The sequence below is a fragment of the Lissotriton vulgaris genome, chromosome 3_2 (assembly GCF_964263255.1).
Source record: "Lissotriton vulgaris chromosome 3_2, aLisVul1.2, whole genome shotgun sequence".
NCBI classification, from domain to species: domain Eukaryota; kingdom Metazoa; phylum Chordata; class Amphibia; order Caudata; family Salamandridae; genus Lissotriton; species Lissotriton vulgaris.
This window is the reverse complement of record NC_141690.1, coordinates 955,451-974,930: the sequence shown is the minus strand read 5'-3', so window position 1 is coordinate 974,930 and position 19,480 is coordinate 955,451. Positions and strand designations below refer to the sequence as shown.

Here is a 19,480-nt window from a genome sequence, read left to right as displayed (position 1 = left end):
TTATGTTTAGGATGTTATTTACCATATATTCTACTGTTTTCCACTTAAGTATATATATATATATATAGATATATATATATATCTATATATATATATATCTCAAATTAATGCTCCAATAATACGCGCTCTCAGAAGTCTTTGCCAAAAAGAAATTTAATCCACTTCTGAGAGCGCGTGTTATTGGAGCATTAATTTGGATTATATGCCGGTATATGCACCGCCGGCGATCTTCGCGCCACCGGTCCATAGGCGGAGGTTCCAGAAGGGGCATTCAATTTTGATATATATATATATATATATAGATAGATATATTTAGTAACGATCAAGCATGGCATCAATTTTCCACATATCTTATGTGATTGCTTCAAATGTGTTCGTTTAGAAGTCCACAAGATATTATGCAAATCAAAAACTGTATAAATGTCCTAGTAGGTATATAACAGTTTCAAACTTATTTGTTACAGCACTAATAGATTCCCATTATGTAGTATTTTATTTGTATTTACAATCTGTAGCACTCAGTGGTATCTTTTATTTAGAAATCAACAAGGGCACCCATACAAGTCAGCAGGGGACCTCGGGGACCATACTTATGAAAACAACAGTGGTCCCATGCATAATCAAAATTCAGACAGTAGTCAATATAGACACAATGGCTACTATATTGGTTTTGGACATGTCCAGCCGGACAGAGGTCTCAATCTTTTACTTATCACAAAGAATTAATAAGAATTTCCTTCAACAATTCTATGTAGTGGGGCACAAGCCTGTACCCTAACACATACAGATTGGCATGGTGAAGAATAATGCAAACAGAAAACACAAGGCTTTTAGGCAAAACATTTCAGATTCCTGTAGATAATGATGCATCAGAAATTCAGTGACACCAATTATATAACACTTGGTATACGTTATAAGTATATGGTGTACAAAGAAATTAACAGCGTTTCGATCCCACTATCTAATCATGGGGATCATCTTCAGGACATTAATAATGCCTAAACAATTTACACCTTTGTAGCCATTATCGTCTACCCTAGGGATACAGGGCAGGATAACAATTATCAGGGAAGTAGACTCTGCACCCAGCAATCGGGGTGTCTAATATTGACGCGTCAGCGTTGTGCTTGATCACGTTCGGGACAGGAGACGTTCCGGGTCAGTCGGTCTTTATTTTCCTCCTAGTAATGCATGAATAAAAATCATAGCAGGAAATTAGAGGAACAAGAAAAGGAAATATCAATTATCAAAGCCAAACACTTGCAGGACAGGAAGGATGAATCACTAAATAAGTTGGCCAACAAAAAATATGAATATAATAAAATAGTGAGTGAAAGGGCTGGTGTGTGGCTTGACAGGAGGAAAAGGTTCAAGTTATGCGAGTCGAACAAAGCAGGTAAAAGCCTGGCAGCCTATCTTAAATTCAAAATACAGAAAAACACGATAAACTCCATCGTTGACTACCTTGGTGTAGCCCATTCCGATCCGACAAAAATAGCAGACCTCTTTAAAGATTTCTATTAACAACTCTACGCCAGGAACACAGATGTAGAAGTCGACAAGATCAATGATTACTTGGGAAAATGTAGACATCCGTCTCTCTCCCTGGATGAGCAGGCAGACAAACAGTCCAATTACGTCGCTGGAAGTTCAGAATGCCATCAAATCATTAAAATGCGGAAAAGCACCCGGTCCGGATGAATTCTCCGCAAAATTTTATAAATGCTTCTCCCCGGTAGTCACACAACCACTCCTCCACATGTTCGAGGAGATAAGTGAGACAGGAGAAAAAAAAGGTACACTATCAGAAGCGATCATTGCGGTCCTTCCGAAGGAAGGAAAAGACCCTACACTACCCAAGAACTATAGGCCCATTTCACTCATTAATCTTGACTGTAAGCTCTTTGCCTTCATTCTAGCGGCACGCCTCCAGAAAATACTACCAAAACGTATTCACCCATCACAGGCGGGGTTTCTGAAGAACAAGCTGACCAGCGACAACACCAGGACTCTGGCACAAGTGCTAGAAAAAGCGAAGCTCCTGCCCACTCCTTCAGCAGCGATAACACTAGATGCTGAAAAAGCATTCGATAAAGTAGATTCGGCATACTTGGAGCTGTATTAAATAAATTTAACCTGGGATCATCACTTATAAGGATGATCAAGTCCCTCTATTTCTGTCCGGTAGCGAGAGTCAGAGCAGGAGGATCATTCTCGTCACCGTTTCGTCTACACCAAGGAACGAGGCAGGGATGCCCCCTTTCCCCGTCACTTTTCTTATTGGCTATCGAACCATTCCTATATCATATTAGACACAACAAAAATATATCAGGAATCCCTTTCAACGACTGTATTATAAAATTAACAGCATATGCGGATGACGTACTGGTTGTCTCAGAGAAGGCGGATGAGGCTATACCGGCCCTCCTCACTACTATCGAGGAGTTCTCGAAGGTATCCGGCTATAAATTAAACAAAGACAAGACAGAAGTTAAATTACTCAATAACCTAGGGAGCAAGGATATCGTAGGAGAATCTGCCAGGCTGCTTTAAATACTTGGGCTTAGACTTTGATAGCGACCTAATTTCCACAGCACGAATTAATGAGAACATACTTCTGACTAAAATAAACAAACTGCTAGATGGCTGGTTGCCTAAATACTTATCTTGGTGGGGTAGGGCCGAAACCCTGAAGATAATGGTAACACCTCTGGTAAATTACTTGGCAAGTATGCTACCAATGACCCTCTCTGACGATTTTATACATAAAGTAGAGAAGCTGTTTGGTACGTTTCTGTGGCAAGGGAAGAAGCCCGGGATATCAATGAAAAAGCTACAGCTAGCTAAAGAAAAAGGCGGCCTGGGTCTTCCAAACTTCAGACACTATCAAACAGCGTTCTTATGCAAACAGGGCGCCCAGTGGCTAAGTAAAGAATCGGATTATACCCCACTAATGGTGGATATCGTAAAAGCTATAATGGGTAATATTCCACTCCCGGCCCTACTCACCATGGACCTCGCGCACCTACCCCATTCAAAGTATATCTTACTAAACACAAGAAGGGCGCTCCTGAAACTCGATCAGTCAAACCACAAAGGCCTAAAGATCAAAAAATCCACTTCCATAGCCCTTTGGCATAACCCTTCACTGAAAATCAACGGGGTACCCCTTCAGTGGAAACACTGGTCGCTCGAAAGGTATCAATATGGTAAGCGACCTCTTCAAAGGAAATGATCCTCTACCGTTCTCCTCGCTCCAAGCCACACACGCCCTCGCACCAATATACTTCTATGACTTCCTGAAACTAAAAACACTTCTGTCTACTCGCTCCTTGACACCCTCTGTACCATGGCTATGGAGTTCAGTCCCGCGTATCAATAAGGCGGGTCACTTTGTTTCGAAGGTTTACAAAATGCTCCTCCCCCTTCCTCAGAAAACACACAGACGGGATGAGATGGGAAGCAGAATCCAACACAACGGGTATGGCTTTCGACTGGCATATAATATATACTACTGCATTTAGGAATAAGGTCTCTCCTATATTATCTCAAACTAAATTCATGTTAATCAACAGAACTTATTGGACATCAGAGAAGCTCTTTAGACTTCATCTAAGGGATAGCCCCACGTGCTGGAATTGTGATGCAGGAGTGGGGGACTTGGCCCACATGATATTTAATAGCCCCTCTTTGAAGAAATACTGGGATAGAATATTTTACTGCATTGAACATATTCTCTGTATCAAACCTGCAAGGGAGTTGGTCTATGTTCTGCTGGGAGTACAGGACTCTAACTTGTCTAATGCGGTTGATCGCCAGCTCCTTGACCTTCTACTCACTTTGGCATGCAAAGTTGTGCTATGCAAGTGGAAAAACGCCTCTGTAGTATCATTCAAAATGTGGCAAGACTGGTTATACTTCTTGAGAGGGGCCGATAATCCAGCCCTGCACTCATCTCCAGGGCGTGTCTCTCACAAAAAATTGTGGAAGGCCCTTGATGCTTCCTCCTTCTCATTTGACCCTCCATAGGCTATGCAAGTAAATGCCGCAAGCCCAGGTCTCTGTCGAATGCTCTATACCGAAAGACGGTCTTAGATGCCATCGAGATGAGAACCTACACAGAGATATAGGATGACTATGCAACCGTATATGTATGTGTATATGTAAATGTAATGATCACCACATATGTTAACGTTCTTTTTTTGTATGCTATTGCTATTGCTAATGCTTTGTTTTTATCATAATCAGTGTCTTGTATTGGGTGAATTGCTTTTATTGTCTTTAACGTTTTTTTTGCAACTTATTGTATTGTCTTGTTTTCTATCTATTTTTTTTTCCAAATAAAAATGATTTGAATACAAAAAAAGAAAGTATGCATTTTTTAATCAAAGTAAATTCTCACAGGTGATTTTAACCACTCCCTTTTTCTTCCACCACCCTACACTTTCTGTCTCTATCTCATTGCAGGCTCCTTGTAATCCCAGCAGGCTCCTTCGGTCACTGTTTCTTTATCTTTCTTTACCTCCTTCCTTCTTTCTCTCCTTTCTGCCTCTCTCTCTCGCTCTGGGTCAAACCTCTGATGATGAAAATAAGTCAAGGTCCCCAAAATCAGTGCCAGGGCCCAATACCGGCTTTCACCGCACGAGTTTGAAACTTGGCAAGAGCAACGCAGGCTTGCACTCTTTTGAGAGTGGTGAACCGAGAATCATTAAATTGTATATCAGTAACATCTGTTAATTCTAGTGGTTAGAGAAGACAAAACTAATTTAAAGCGCTATATAAAAATACTGTGTTAACACAAGATGCAGTAGCACCACGTACATTTATCTCTCTCCATCTGGGTTTTAAAAGTGAAAAGAAATTGAATGATGCAGTCTGTGCTAATAGTATGCTAAAAAGTCAACAACAGCTGCTTCTTTGTCTAGTCAGGCACATGCGTCTCCCACTGCCATGCTCTTTAAAACAAGGTATTCATGCCGTGGACAGGATCGAACATTACCTATTTAACAAGATTGGCAATGCCAATAGGACTGTCATTATTGGTACAGACTAAACTTTTTAAAAATCCTTCTGAAGTGAAAAAACAATAAAAAACAATTGTTTTCCTGTATGCATTTCATCTGTGAGAGTAAGCATTTAACGTATAACTTTTGAGATGTCAGATAGTCCCTCGTGCAGTACAGTGCAAGCACTCATGCGAGACGAAATATGATAAACCAAACGGGCAATAAATAGCACGGGGTCCACAGTGCTTTATCTTCGCTGTCAAGCCAGACCTAAAATGCAGAATATTTTCACCATGCAGATTTGTACTACTCACATACAGGCAGATGTAGATACCAATACATAAGCCAGGCCCCCAGCACTCCTCTGCAGCCAGGCAGGATGTGAAGCACTGCTGTCAAACAGCGGCCAGTGAGGGGAAAAGGGCCGCCATCTTGCTCCCCCAGACTAGACCCACCTGACAGTAATACAACGGATCCACGCAGATGTGACTGTTTTATTTGTACGCTTCTTTGCTAAAATTCCCAAAGCAACACTGCCGTAACGAGCCTCTGAGGCCAAGAAGCTCTTCGTATGTGAAGATTAAAGCAGGCGCAGCAGGCCGCTGACTTGTTAGCAAGAAAGGAATCTGATAGGTGATGTCAGGGCGTGAAAGCGATGCGCGTCGGAATCCACAATAATTATTAGCCAAGTTAAAACTAGCGGCTGCTGCACCACGGGATAAAGGGCATTGACAGAAACCTTACATAGCATGGGGCGGTAGGAATGCACCAGCGACACCCTGGTGCAGGATGGGTGGAGCGCACAGTACAGGCGCTACCATGGAGAGACAGGTCATTCTGCCTCAATAATCTACTCTACTTCATCACATTATACTTTGACATGCAACTCATTACCACCACTAACTTTTAGCCATGCTGAACAACAGCCACGCTTGTGTACAATATGGCTAAAACATATTGGCAAAGCCAATAGCTCTGTCAAACGCCAGACCTTTTGGCTTTGCCAATGCTTGTTTATTGTATCCGATACTGCAACCCATTGGCAGAAGACATTGAGAAGCCACATGGTCAAAAAGGCAAGACCTATTGGCTTTGCCAATGCTTGGTTTTGTAGCACTAATTTGCTCTGCTAACAAACTAATAAAACTGTATATCAATCAAGTATTAGTACTCAAGGTCATCCTAGAGTAATAAATCTGCATATTGAAAGCGCCATGCAGTAATACAGCCAGAACCTATCCTAAGGTAGTACATCCCCCATCATGAAATCATCGACTAGTACGGTCCCAGTCACATTCTAAAGTTATCCTTGAGTAATGCAGCCTTATTCTGAAGCCATCACAAGATGATTCTGTATTATTACAGCCCCATCCTGAAATATTCAAAGGATCATCCTAGAGTAGAGCATCCAGCCTAATCCTGAAATCATCAGGGGATCATCCTGCATTAGTAGAAGATCACCACATCTTTTCTACTGAAGTAATCAGGAACTAATGCTGGAACAGTTTCTCTGATGACTCGTCATCCAACTTCAATATTTTGCCCTATAGGCAGACTTCCGGATGGCTTCAGATGACTTCCAATTGCAGGAATAGCCGGGCTGAAGTCATCAGATGACCTCAGAATCACTCCTGGATGATCTTCCTTTTTGACTTGGGACTCTAATCCTTGGTACAACATGTGGGGGATAAAGAGCAAAGATGGCACCATGGAAAAACCGACGGGGCTGACGCGCAGAACTGGCACCTTGGTGTAGAGCAGAAAGCATCTGGGATAGCATGGTGGGGGGTAACATGCACTATCGGCCCCCTGGGGTGCAGCATGAGGGGTATTCCGTGCCAGGTGGGATCACGGAAGAGCATGAGTTGGCACCTAGACAAAGGGCTGTCACAACATAGTTTAGCATTATGGGATAAAAATCTCATTGGAATAGCATAAGCGAGATAAAGGGCACATGGGTATGGCATGTGGCAGATAGACGCGACGGGAGCATCATAGCATAGCACACGGGGCAAAGTCACTGGAGGAACCTGGCACGGGAGGTGGAGGTAAATAGCACCATTGGCACCATGGTACGGCACTGTGGGAGACAGGCCGTAGACTTAGGACACTTGTTCCCATTATTATGGACAAAACAACGACAAATGTGCACACCAGCTGATCACAGCAGCAATGTCTTCATGAGGCCTTCGTCACACAGACGGAGCAGACCCGTCTGTGAGCCCGTCTATTATTCAATCACCAAGGCATAATGTTTCATGCCTGTTACTAACGTGTTAGTTAACTCAGCACAAATACAACCATACATACAATCTTGTGCTATTATAGTAACTTTGTCTGGATGAAAGCTATGGGAGGCTGCCAGGACTGATTATCCAATCTTGGTCAACAAGTGACGCCAAGATGTGCAAACGTGGCTTTAACTGGCAGATACTCACCAGTAGTGAGTACCGGCCCCTCTAAAAGCACGCCCCCAATGCCCAATACCTCCATATGCGGGCCAGGCCCAGCCAGTTATCGCGACACACAGGAAATCACGCCAGTGAAGGGATGAGTGTGCGTGCCTGTAGCCAGGGAGATGTGGGAAGGTGATCACCTCGAGACAGACTGCGGAGTTGTATTTGTGAAAACAAATGCGTTGTATAGACTGCTGTCCATGCATGAGTAGCTGTGTGTGCGAGTGCAAGAGATGAGTGTGTGTGGTAGAAATGCACTGTGTAGAGATATGTATCAGAGATCTGTGCAGCAGAGACTGTTTATACATCTACATGATCAACCAAGAACATGCTTGATGGAAACATTTATAGTGCCTCGCAGATTACCGTTGTGAGGTAATGCATAGCGCTATGTATAAAACAACCAACCAGACACATGGTTCAAACCGCTGCAGTGGCGCAGAGAAGGAGATCTACAGGTGGCAAGGATGGGCGAGCAAACACCAGAGAACATGGAGTCCTTGGTCCTCCAGACAATCAGATACCGATGTGTTTACTGTAAGTTATTATCATGGGATCCTTTCTGCTAGCAGAATTATAATGGTGTCTTATACTCGCGGGAGCTCGGCCTCACTGCCTTACCTGGCGCGGATGTTTTATGGTACTGTAGTTTTTCAACATCTTAAAAACAATAAACACATGTGTTGGAAAAAAATCGAACTAAATCAATCAGTAGGTGCTACTTCCCATAAAACCAAAACCAATTATTCATCCTGTGGTATATATAACCAATATTTTGATTCTTATAACCAATGACTAACAGAGGCTCTAGGGTTGCCACCCAGCTGATTTTTCACAAAAATGTCAGGAAAAGCAGTCAAATCCGGTATTTTTCTCCCACCTGAAACAAACTCTAAAACATTAAACACGTAAAAAAGTTAACAGTATTTTAGAGCTGCCTAAGTGGATTCAGAATGATTTTTAGAGCAGAGGAATAACTGCCATGCTACAACTGACAAACTTACACTCATTGTTTTTCACCTACTGTTCCAAATTATCAAAAGGTACACATATGACCGGTATTTTTTTCTAAGAAAGGTGGCAAAACAAACAACTCCTTAAGAAAACAATAAAGCTCCTGTTTTGTTAACAAAGATACCAGGAGCTAAGTTACTTAAGTGTTCATATGAATAGGGGGTGCAACTCCGCAGAGGAGGGGTAGATTCAAAGGGAAGGTGCTTCTTTCCAAGAGTGCTTCACACACATGGTGGTTATTAGCGTGGACAAGCATTTTATTATCAGCCTGCACCGTTTTTCTTTTTCCACTACTGGCTAGATTCCTATGGTCCTATCCTTGAACACAAAGCCTGTAAAATGTATTTCATCTGAAGCAAATTTATATTCATAAGTGTGCTTGCTGCTTTACAACCACAAGTGTGCGTGTCTAAAAAATGGTCTCTCGTACTGTTCTTTCCTGTAGCCAATTCCCAGTTTCTTTATGCTTAGTATTCCATCACAAAAATTTGAAATTCGAATGAAAGGGATGCTGAAGTAGAGCACATAAAAGTTAATTCCCATAGTAAATGGGTACTCCTAATCTCCAAGACTCCTTCACATCTGCGAGATCTGTCCTCTATCACTAGCTTACTTCTGCAAGTAAGGCTTCACCTATCCTGAGCTTCATGGTGCAGGACCAACCTACTTTGCCCAAAATATTTGTACTTACTCAATTTCTCCAACTGGGGGAACTTTTACTCCTAACAGTCCCGTCACTAATTGTAAGTCTGAAGGAGACAGAGTACTTTGTCATCACTTTCGAACATCCTTGTTATACTTACGTCCCTCCACACTTTCCACTGGGGCTCGCGGGGCTGCCTGGGCTCGTGGACGGGCTGTGCTCCGTGTTCCCGAGCCCAGCATTCCGTGCTTAGCCGTTAGAGAGCAACAGTTTCCCCGGCTGCGCTGGTCGGGTTTGCTCCTGCTCTTATCTTGATTAAAGACACCTGACCAACTACAGAAGCATCTGCGTCGTATTTTATTTCATTTTGGCGACTAGGACGGGATGCGTAGACACAAATTTTACACCCAACCCCAAAAGCCCAATAAAACCGTTGATGAATTTGTCTCAAGATTAAGAGAATTGTCTATTAAATGTCAATTTGGTCCCATGCAAGATGATATGATTAGGGATCAATTGATAGTACAGTGCAATAGCAAGAAAGCTCAAGAGAGGTTATGAGCGGCTAGCAATCCTACTTTAAAAGAAGTAATTACTATAGCCAAAGTAGTAGAGGAATTAGAAAAGTGTATGAGAGATTTAAAAACTATGCAACAAGATAAGAACTCTGACGTTGCTCTGTTACAATCCCAAGAGGAAGAGGTGAATTCCATATAGGGTAAACAGCTCAAACAGGGTAAGGGAACGGCCTCTGCAGGAAAGCCTAATTCATCTAAATCTTACAATCCAACTACCTATTCTCACAAAAATAGTGCTCGCGTGTGCCATAGGTGTGGCAGCACTTTCCATTTAGCAGACTCCAAAAATTGTTTTGCCTTAGGCAAGGAGTGCCGTAAGTGTGGTAAAAAGGGACATTATGCCTGAATGTGTAAGACCACTAGCAGGAAAGTTGCAGTGATAGATGAGGATGATGAAAATGATGCCTCAGTTATGGTGGTCAAGGACGATGAGGAAGGTCCCATTGATCAAGGGAGAGGTTTAATTCATCCAAAAGCTGATTTTGTTACAAATGGACAACTTTTGTCATTGTTGGTGGATCCTGACTCGCTTTACACCATTATTCCTAAGGTGATTTATGATTCTGTTTACAAAAATGCCAATTTGATACCTTCAGAGGTCATCTGGAAGGGCTACCAGGGAGCCAATATTGGTGTTTTGGGGTATGTTGAGGCACACATTACTTTTAAGAGCAGATCTACTGAAGGCAAGGTCTATGTAGCACCTGAGGCCCGCATATATTAGGGGGGCTTCACCAGTATGACCTCAATATCAGAGTAGACCTCAGGGCTGAACAACCAGTAATGTGCATAGAGGATGATGCAGTTCATGGTATTTTACAAACACATGACAACGTTTTTGACACTGCTTGGGGAGGCTGTATTATCTTCATTCTTCTCTTCAGGGTTTCTTACTGATATCACTGCTATATCATTTCACCACCTTTTCCTTCCGTTGTTGTTGGAAGGATGGGGGATGTGTACACTCTCCATTGGGGCTCGCGGGGCTGCCTGGGCTCGTGGACAGGCTGAGCTCCTTGTTTCCGAGCCCATCGTTCCGTGTTTAGCCGTTAGAGAGAGACGGTTTCCCCGGCTGCGCTGGTCGGGTTTGCTCCTGCTCTTACCTTGATTAAAGACACCTGACCAACTATGGAAGCACCTGCCTCGTATTTCGTTTCAATCCTCCAGATCTCCAGTATTTACAGGAAAGCCATTCACTCTGGTCCTTAAGAAAGAGTCTAAAGAGGTGAGTATTCTGTAGGCCTTTCCTCTTTCCAACAAGTCCTTGCTGCGCCTACACACAGTGCCCCAAATTACTTAAGTAAATTAGTTCCTGATTTCACTGTCTGAAACAAATGTGATATACCACAGAAGGTACAGAAACGAGACGAAATACTTTCTCTGACCATGCAGAAACTGAAGGGGGATTTGTATAACTTGATCCGGATTACAAAGCAACAAGTGGTGTTCAACGAAGAGGAGTGAAGACAACGCTGGATGTCACGGTTATCAAAACAAAAGACGTAATTTGGAAGAATAAATGGAGATGATATGGAAAGCAATGCTTCGTTTCTAGAGTGTCAATCAACATCTGAATTCATTTAACATCACCAAAAATAAATCAGGATGTTTACATAAAGCAAGGTTGATAAGTGTCAATCACTGAAACCAAACATCACTGCAACCAAACACCATTGACATTTTGTGAATATAAAAACATAAGCACATTTAACACTTTGCAAGCACGGTGGGCAGAGCCTCAACAACCGAAGGTCAATATTCACATAATTCAGCTCTAATTGCTAATGGTCACACTTCAGAAAATGCACAAAAGGCCTGACAATAACATGATCAGGAGGAAGCACAACAAAACTGTGGCAGAATGCTAAAGAAATCCCAGCGCCACCCAAATAGGATGAGAATTCAAAACTGAAAACCAAAGTGCACCTATGAACTTACTAGAGAAACTGGAAGACTCACTCACCTTGGCCTCTGGGTCACTGTTAATCCTGCCCGACTCATCTGCATCTGACTGAGGGACATTTCTAGGAGGAAGACATAATACAAAAGAGCTCACTAATGAGAAACTATCGACACAAAACAATGATGTAAACTGACGAGGATGTTTGATCACATAAACTGTTCTTACTCTGAACGCTGCCATCCAGCCAGTCATTGGACTGGCAGCAAGAACAGTTATTAAGCGGTGTGTTAGTTTAGAAAAGTTTGGGCTGAAATGCATGCCAGCTAGTTCAGTTGCTGTATAAGCCTTTATTCGCCAAAGCCACTAAAAACACATACATTTGTGACATGGTTATAAAACTCTTGTGTTAATTTGTATATTTAAAAAATATGCCAGAGCACAACCTATTGGTACCGGAGCTCATACTGCCTACTGCTCATGTTGGGTGTGCTTCCTACTAACCATCGCACTGATACAAGCCAGACGATTTGGACTGTTACAGGCACCTCGAGCTCTAAGGATGGACCAAACACGCTAGTTCATTATGTGTTTAAGTATATGGGACAGTGAAATACTTTGAGGTCTTAAAAAAAGACAGATAACCCACCAAGAGACGCAAACTAGTCCAAGAAGTGAGCAAAACTGTATTGCTAACAGATGCAATACACCCTCTGTATGATGAGGTGCGAAACAAATTAAAGAAATCGAAAGACTACGTGAGGAGCTTTAAAAGTCAAATGCGTGTAGCAGGGGCGGCTGGTGACATTTGAAAGTGGTGAGGCGTAAACTAATTTGCATATCGCAGCGAGCGAGCCCGAACCACCTTGCATCCATCCATACATCATTCATGCATCCACCCATCCATCCATCCACCCACCCATCCTGCATCCATACATCATTCATTCATGCATCCACCCATCCTTCCATCATGCATCCACCCATCATGCATGCATCCATGCATCCATACATCATTCATGCATCCACCCATCCATCCATCCACCCACCCATCCTGCATCCATACATCATTCATTCATGCATCCACCCATCCATCCATCCATCATGCATCCACCCATCATGCATGCATCCATCCATACATCATTCATTCATCAGTTATGTGACCTGCAGGTTACAGAAAGATCACTGCTATAGGTACATTACTCCCTGATCTATCTAGCTGGAATTCGAACCTGAGTCCTCCAATCCCGAATACACATTAGTACAGCTCAGACCTTATATTCTGTCTCACAGTCATTTGTGTATTGTTCTAAATACTTTTAAATTTGTGACTATGTACAGGAACAACTATTGCCAGGGTGACTTTAAATACGCGGCAAGGGAGGACTAAATTATGTAGCAAGAAATGGCAAATTATGTGCCATAATGGATGTCATTTTGTGATAGTATTATTGCATTATGTTGTCATTTTAACACTTGTTAACACAGTCGGGCGTAGGTTTCAACATTATTAGTACCAGCGTAACACAGAATGATGACAACAAGTCCGGGTCCGCACCTCCTCTTCTCCTCATCCCCTTGGCACCTTCACGTCGTCGAATGGCACTGGCAGCCCCTTGAAGCCAATCCTGGCGCTGCAGGGGCACAGGTTACTCTACGCCCACAGCACGCCCATTAGGAGACCGAAGGGCTCCTAATGGGCATGCACAAAAAAGCACAAACACAAATGCGCATGCGTGGGCAAAAAATTCACCCTCCGTCCCCACGCATGCGCACTCGTGTTGCTGCCTGCCTGGTGACAATCATGTCAATCAACATGACGCCTCCCGACGTCATGCTGACTGGCATGCATGGTCAGTTCTCCCTCGGTGTCTCCTGTGGGCGGCTGCGGGCGGGGGGGGGCTACGCCCCCACGCCCCTATGGACGCACCGCGCCTGGCGTTTAGGAGTCTGTGCAGAGACAACAGGCTCATGGCCTCATGTGGGAGACTGTCACAATTAAGTGGCAGTGTTTAGAAATAAGTGCAAGTGCCGAGCACCAGCAAACACCTGTACAAATTAGGCATTGCTTATATTTGGGTCTCGAAACTTTCGGAGCCTCGCATTTGCGAGTGGTAAGGAGCGTTCCATGTTATATTGAATGCAGCCATGCACATCAAAGGCACAGACTTCCTGCTTATGCACAGGAAGCTTCCAGGGACGCTCGACCTGGCATACAGCTATCACCGTGCGAACCTGCAACCATGGCCCGTGCAAGTAAGAGTGGGGGTGGATTCGACAGACAACTACAAGAGAAAATGAAATAATTTTCCCTCATCATAGTCTGTTGAAATCCCAACCCCCCTTCCGGGTCCCACCGCTCTCACCTGCACGGGCCGCGGCTGCGCACTTGTCTATAAACTGGTACGAGTCATCCTTGAAATCAGTGGTACAGTTGTCCATGGCACCCATCTGAGCCCCAGACATTCGCCCCTCTGCATCAAGTCTTGCGCCCGTCCACTGCCTCACATTTGGTATCCACACTGTACCACGCTTTATATGCTAACACGGATTATCCTCCTTGTGCAGCCCGAGCTAAATGGGTGGCGGAATCGGGACAAGAAGACATTACAGATACGCAATGGCTTTTCTGCTGTAAGCAGACGGAGCAGGTCTCCTCCAATAGCATACTCTGAATAATACACTATAGATTCTTACACAGTAGCTATTACACTCCAACTAAGCTACATAACTTTGGCCTACGCGACTCAAGCAAATGTGACAGATGCAAAGCAGACCACGCAGACTTCCTGCACCTTGCTTGGGAATGCCCAGAGGTGCATCACTATTGGCAACAGGTCCTGTCGGCAATGGGCTATATGATATTCATGCCCATTTCGCGGTCCCCGTTTTTAGCCCTACTAGGCTACACTGAACAAGTCCCTGCTAAGCATCGGAAATTCGTGTTCTTTTGTCTTGTTCTGGCTAAACGTAGAGTTGCCTGCAGATGGGGTAGAGGGTGAACGCCCAAATTCAAGGAGTGGCTGGGAGGCATGATACTATGGCAAGATCAACTCTGAACTTATGCTGCATTACTCCCGCATTCCTCACGTCCCCGTGATATCTGGGACCCACTACAGACGTATTTGCTGGAACATCCCATTAACACTACAGATACGCCCTGAAGCTAAGACTCATTTACCTATGCCTATGTCAGCCGGTATAAGCAGTGGTCCCTCCCTTATAGGCCCTCTGACGGGCAATACACACATTATTGATATGCACTGTACCCTGATGTTCCAAATTTGCTGCATTCTGCATGGTTGACTAGGTATTTTTTTGCTCTGTTACTGCTGTATGGAAATATATAATTGTCCTCATTACTCGGCTATACTTGACTATACTGATGTATATGTAATTAGAGATATGATAATTTATGCCTTCTCGTGTTATTGCAGTGTGTCTGCCGAATATGATGAAAGTCTGATTGTATGCCTTTACCCTTCCATGCTGATGACGGCTGGGGGCCGTCATGAACCCGCCCACTCGCGATTCTGCCGCACAGGCGCAGAATCGCGGCCGCATGGAAGGGGTTAATGAAAAGTTCAATAAATAACATTTAAAAGACAGTTGTCCATGGCATTATATCCATCGTCGTGTCCAGGAGAAGGTGCATGTTTCTGGGTTAAGCAAATGAGGTGGGAATGCTGTACGTATGTTCCGGAACATAACTGTGCATGTCCAGAACATAGGTCGAAGAGGGGGGCCCAGAGGGGCACGACGTGCCCGTACTATTTTGAGTTATGAAAAAGAGAACCATCCCAGGACGATAGTTTGAATGCTTTGTCTTAAAGTGAGTTTCCTGTTCTGTGCTTCTTGACAGGAGGTCTGCTTGCTTGAAAGAAATGCACATGTGTGCAACAAGCGAATTCTGCAAATGTAAAGGGTAATATGCAAATGTAAAGGATGCTTGGGAGCCGGTCCTGGCTTTACTTGATCAAATCACCAAACGCTTTGTGATGCCAAAGATTTATCCTTTTTGAGTGGTAGCAATCAGGGCGAGCTAAGGGTGGGCTTATGACAGCAATCTCTGTAAAACATAACTTAAGATATGTTAATAGAATGGTGGAAACACCTTGGTACCAATTACTTATCATTAAGGATCTTTTTATTGAAACTGTTCTTCTTATTAATTGGTATTATAACATATTTGATCCTAATGAAACTGTAATTATTGATAATTTACAGGAAGAGATTGCCAAGGTGGGAAATAGAGTCTTCCCTCTCCTTATTATATGGTTAGGTGATTTTAATTGTGAGTTATGCAAGTTTAGTGGGTCCAGGGCCTGTGGCCTGATGGATTTAAATGACCATCCTATGGCCCATTTCTCTCACACAAAACAAGGGGAGGCCATAAACAGTATTCTAATAAACAATAATTTATGTATTCTCGATATGATTAGTTTTTCGGGTAATGCGAATATACCCACCTTCCAAGGCACGAGGGGCAGAACAAGTACAATTGATTTTGCAATTGTATCTATGGGATTTTTTAACTACTTGAAAGACTTTAAAATTGAGGCAAATCCAGCTAGCGATCATAATCCCCTAATTTTGAGTTTTAACATTGCTTCTGACTTAAAACTGTGCCATGAACAACCCATAGTATACACTCAGAACCAGGGTGTCACTGTAAAGTGGAATAAAGTAGCCGTTAGGCAATTGGAGATGGATATTTTTAAGGAAAACGTGGCCCAGATAGAAACCTGCCTATCATTTAATCCTGACCCAGACCATATAATTACGAGTTTCGAGACACTAATGGAAAATGTAGCTACCCATCTACTTGTAAAGGTAGGGGGGAAGAATCAACACCAGTGGCCCAAATGGTTCAATGCTGAATGCTCTGCAGCTCAAACTACTTTAACTAAAGCATTGCGCCAAAATCCAAGAGATAGAAACATGGTCATACTGGCTAGGAAACAATATAGGCAGGCTATTAGAAAAAGAAAAAATGAACTGAGGACCAAAGCATGGGAAGACTTGGACAAAGCAGTCGATTTAAGGGATAATAGACTTTTTTGGGGAAGTAATAAATAGGCCCTTTTTAAAATCAGGGGAAAAAAATACCATTCGAGTTCATTTACCAGAGGAAACCTGGGTAACTCATTATAATAACATCTTTAATCCCAAAGAGATATTACAGACTGCTACCTTGGAGAAGGATGATTCCTGTTATATTAATATGGAATCAGCTAAGAAGCTTAGCGAATCACTAATGCTCTCAGAAGTAGAGCTAGCTTTGACTAAGGGGGCGTCTTTAAAGGCCCCTGGCCCTGACTCAGTACCCTTAGATCTTTTTAAATATAATCGGGAGGTTTGGTCCCCACTACTTCTGAATGTTTTTAAGGCATTAATACTCGGGCCTATTCCGACCTCCTGGAAAGAGGCCGTTTTGGTTCCAATTTTTAAAAAGGGTGACAAGTATGATCCACGTTGCTATAGGCCAATATCACTAATAGACTCGTCATGTAAGCTAATGGGTAGGGTGATATTGGCACGACTGGAAACATGGGCAGAGTCGTCGGGGGTTATTGTAGAATCTCAATATGGTTTTAGGAAGGGGAAAGGAACTATTGAGCAGTGCCTGAACCTGGCATTGATTATGGGCAAGTACATGGGTGCCAAGAATGGTTCTATACACTTGGCATTCATGGACTTGTCCAGTGCCTTCGATACGGTATGCAGGGACAAAATATGGCGTATGATGGACTCTATGGGTTTTGAAGAGCCTCTGGTCATCCTGCTTCGCAGGTTACATACCGCTACAACGGTCAGAATTAGATATGGCCGTGGAGGAGAGAAAACAAGACCTATATTATCCACTGAAGGTGTCCGACAAGGATGTATTTTAGCACCTTTTTTATTTTTGGTCTATACGAATGGCTTGGAGGGCTTCTTACTAGAAACGACTGCTGATTTCCCAAAGATAAATGGTAAAAGAATCCCAATGTTGTCTTATGCAGATGACACTGTTTTAATGGCACTTACCCCCAACAGCATGCAGATTTCTCTGAATGCTTTTGACATGTTTATGGGTAAACTAGATCTAGGTGTCAATTTTACTAAATCTTTTGCCATGACTTGTGGTCAAAAAAATGTTAAAATACGGAAATATGTGGTGAGGAACACTACTATTGAGAAAGTGGATAACTTCTGTTATCTGGGTAACCTTTTTAACAAAAAACTGAATTGGGAACCTTTGTTGACAGCCCGGGTTCAGAAGGTTACACAGTTAATTGAAGCCTTCTTTCGTTTTGCCAGCAAATTAGGCCAGCGACGTGTAGCTGAAATTACATCGTTATATAAAGCTAAGTGTGTTTCTGCCTTGACCTATGGTGCAGGGGTTTGGGGTTCACAAAACTGTGAAAAAATACAAATTTTAGAAAATAAGTTTGTAAAACGTTTATTATCTGTTCCATTGGGTACATCTAACATATTTTGCCACGGAGAAGTTGGAATTGAGTTTATAAGTGATATCATACACGTTGCACCTTTAACACTATGGTCTAAAGTTTGGCGATCTGAAGAATTGAAATTAACAAAAGATATTATTCAAGATTGCCTTAAACTTGAGCATTACACCCAAATCCCGTGGCTAGGATATGTCAGAGAGACTTTTTATAAAATAGGTTTAGGTAAGATGTTTACAAATCCTGAAATGCTTGGTAAGGATGCTAAGGAGATTATCAAAAATGCCTATAGTGTTAATCTAGGTTCCTTAAAGACAAATGATCATGTACTATGTGTACGAGGAAGACTAGTCCGCCAGTTCTATTTGTCATATATTATGAACTCGCAATGGCGTTTTTATCTTACAAGATTTCGCCTTGGCACTTTACATTTTTTGTTTGCATTTCCAAAGCAGGGGGGTTGGTGGGAGAAGGTACCCTGCTGCCCCTGTAATAATAGGGTTTCGCAAAATACTCTTCATCTTCTTCTTTTTTGCACTTTGTATAAAGTTCCAAGAAACACTTTCATCAAACCATTATTAGAATCATTTGGAACGCGTTATTACAAAGAAGCTTATGACCTCTTATTGTCTTTGTCAACTGCAAATATTTGTAATGCCGTTTTAAACTTTATTAGATCAGCTTTGGTGATTAGAAATAGATACTGAGTCTTGATGGAAATTAGCTTTAAAAATTAGCTTTAAAAAAAAAAAAAAACCCTGTACTGTGATTTTATTTTAAAAATTGTGTAAACATGTATTGTGATTTTATGGTGGATTAATTGCAATGTCTTTTTAAAACTTTCTATGTACACTTTTATGATTTCTATATGGAATCGAAATAAAGTTACTTGACTTGAGTGGTAGTGCAAAGGGCAACTGAGCTGTAAAGGGCGTGCTTTTAATTGTATTATATTTATCTAGCCCTTACCACCCTGACAATGTGTTGAAGGGACACTTATGTAAAAAAAAAAAAAGTTTCACATGCAGTCTGGGTATTATTAATATATATATTTTGGGAACACCACTTTGTGTTAAACTTTTTTGCACAAGTTGTAGTAGTCTATCTCATACTGTGTGTAATGCAAGTTTAAAATAAAACCGTACATATTCACAGCGCTTTCTATCACAGGATGTGACCTTATAGCACTAAAAAGTCACTATTCTCCACTGCACCAAACAAGATTTAATTCTGCGGCTTTCTGGTTACAGACCCAGTCCTCTGGAATACATTAACTAATAGAGGTTTCATAATGTAATGTAGTGCATTTCCCCACTGAGTAACATCTTTTTTTACATTTATTTTTCATTAAAGCTCCACTTTATTTTGTATATACCTACCTGATGGGGAAAGATAAAAAAAAACAAAGAATATTTTGTTCTTTAGCCATGCATT

At 42.3% G+C, this 19,480-nt stretch overlaps 1 protein-coding gene across 11 annotated transcripts in view; it reads right to left on the bottom strand.

The window, feature by feature from the left end:
* The window catches only part of APBB2 (amyloid beta precursor protein binding family B member 2), a 973,994-nt gene that overhangs the window by 337,779 nt on the left and 616,735 nt on the right, over positions 1 to 19,480 (bottom strand). For all 11 annotated transcript variants that reach the window (XM_086963922.1, XM_086963917.1, XM_086963923.1 and 8 more), the window contains one exon: positions 11,661 to 11,721. In XM_086963922.1, the coding sequence (XP_086820048.1) occupies positions 11,661 to 11,721 (61 nt within the window). The remainder of the gene's footprint in view (positions 1 to 11,660; positions 11,722 to 19,480) is intronic.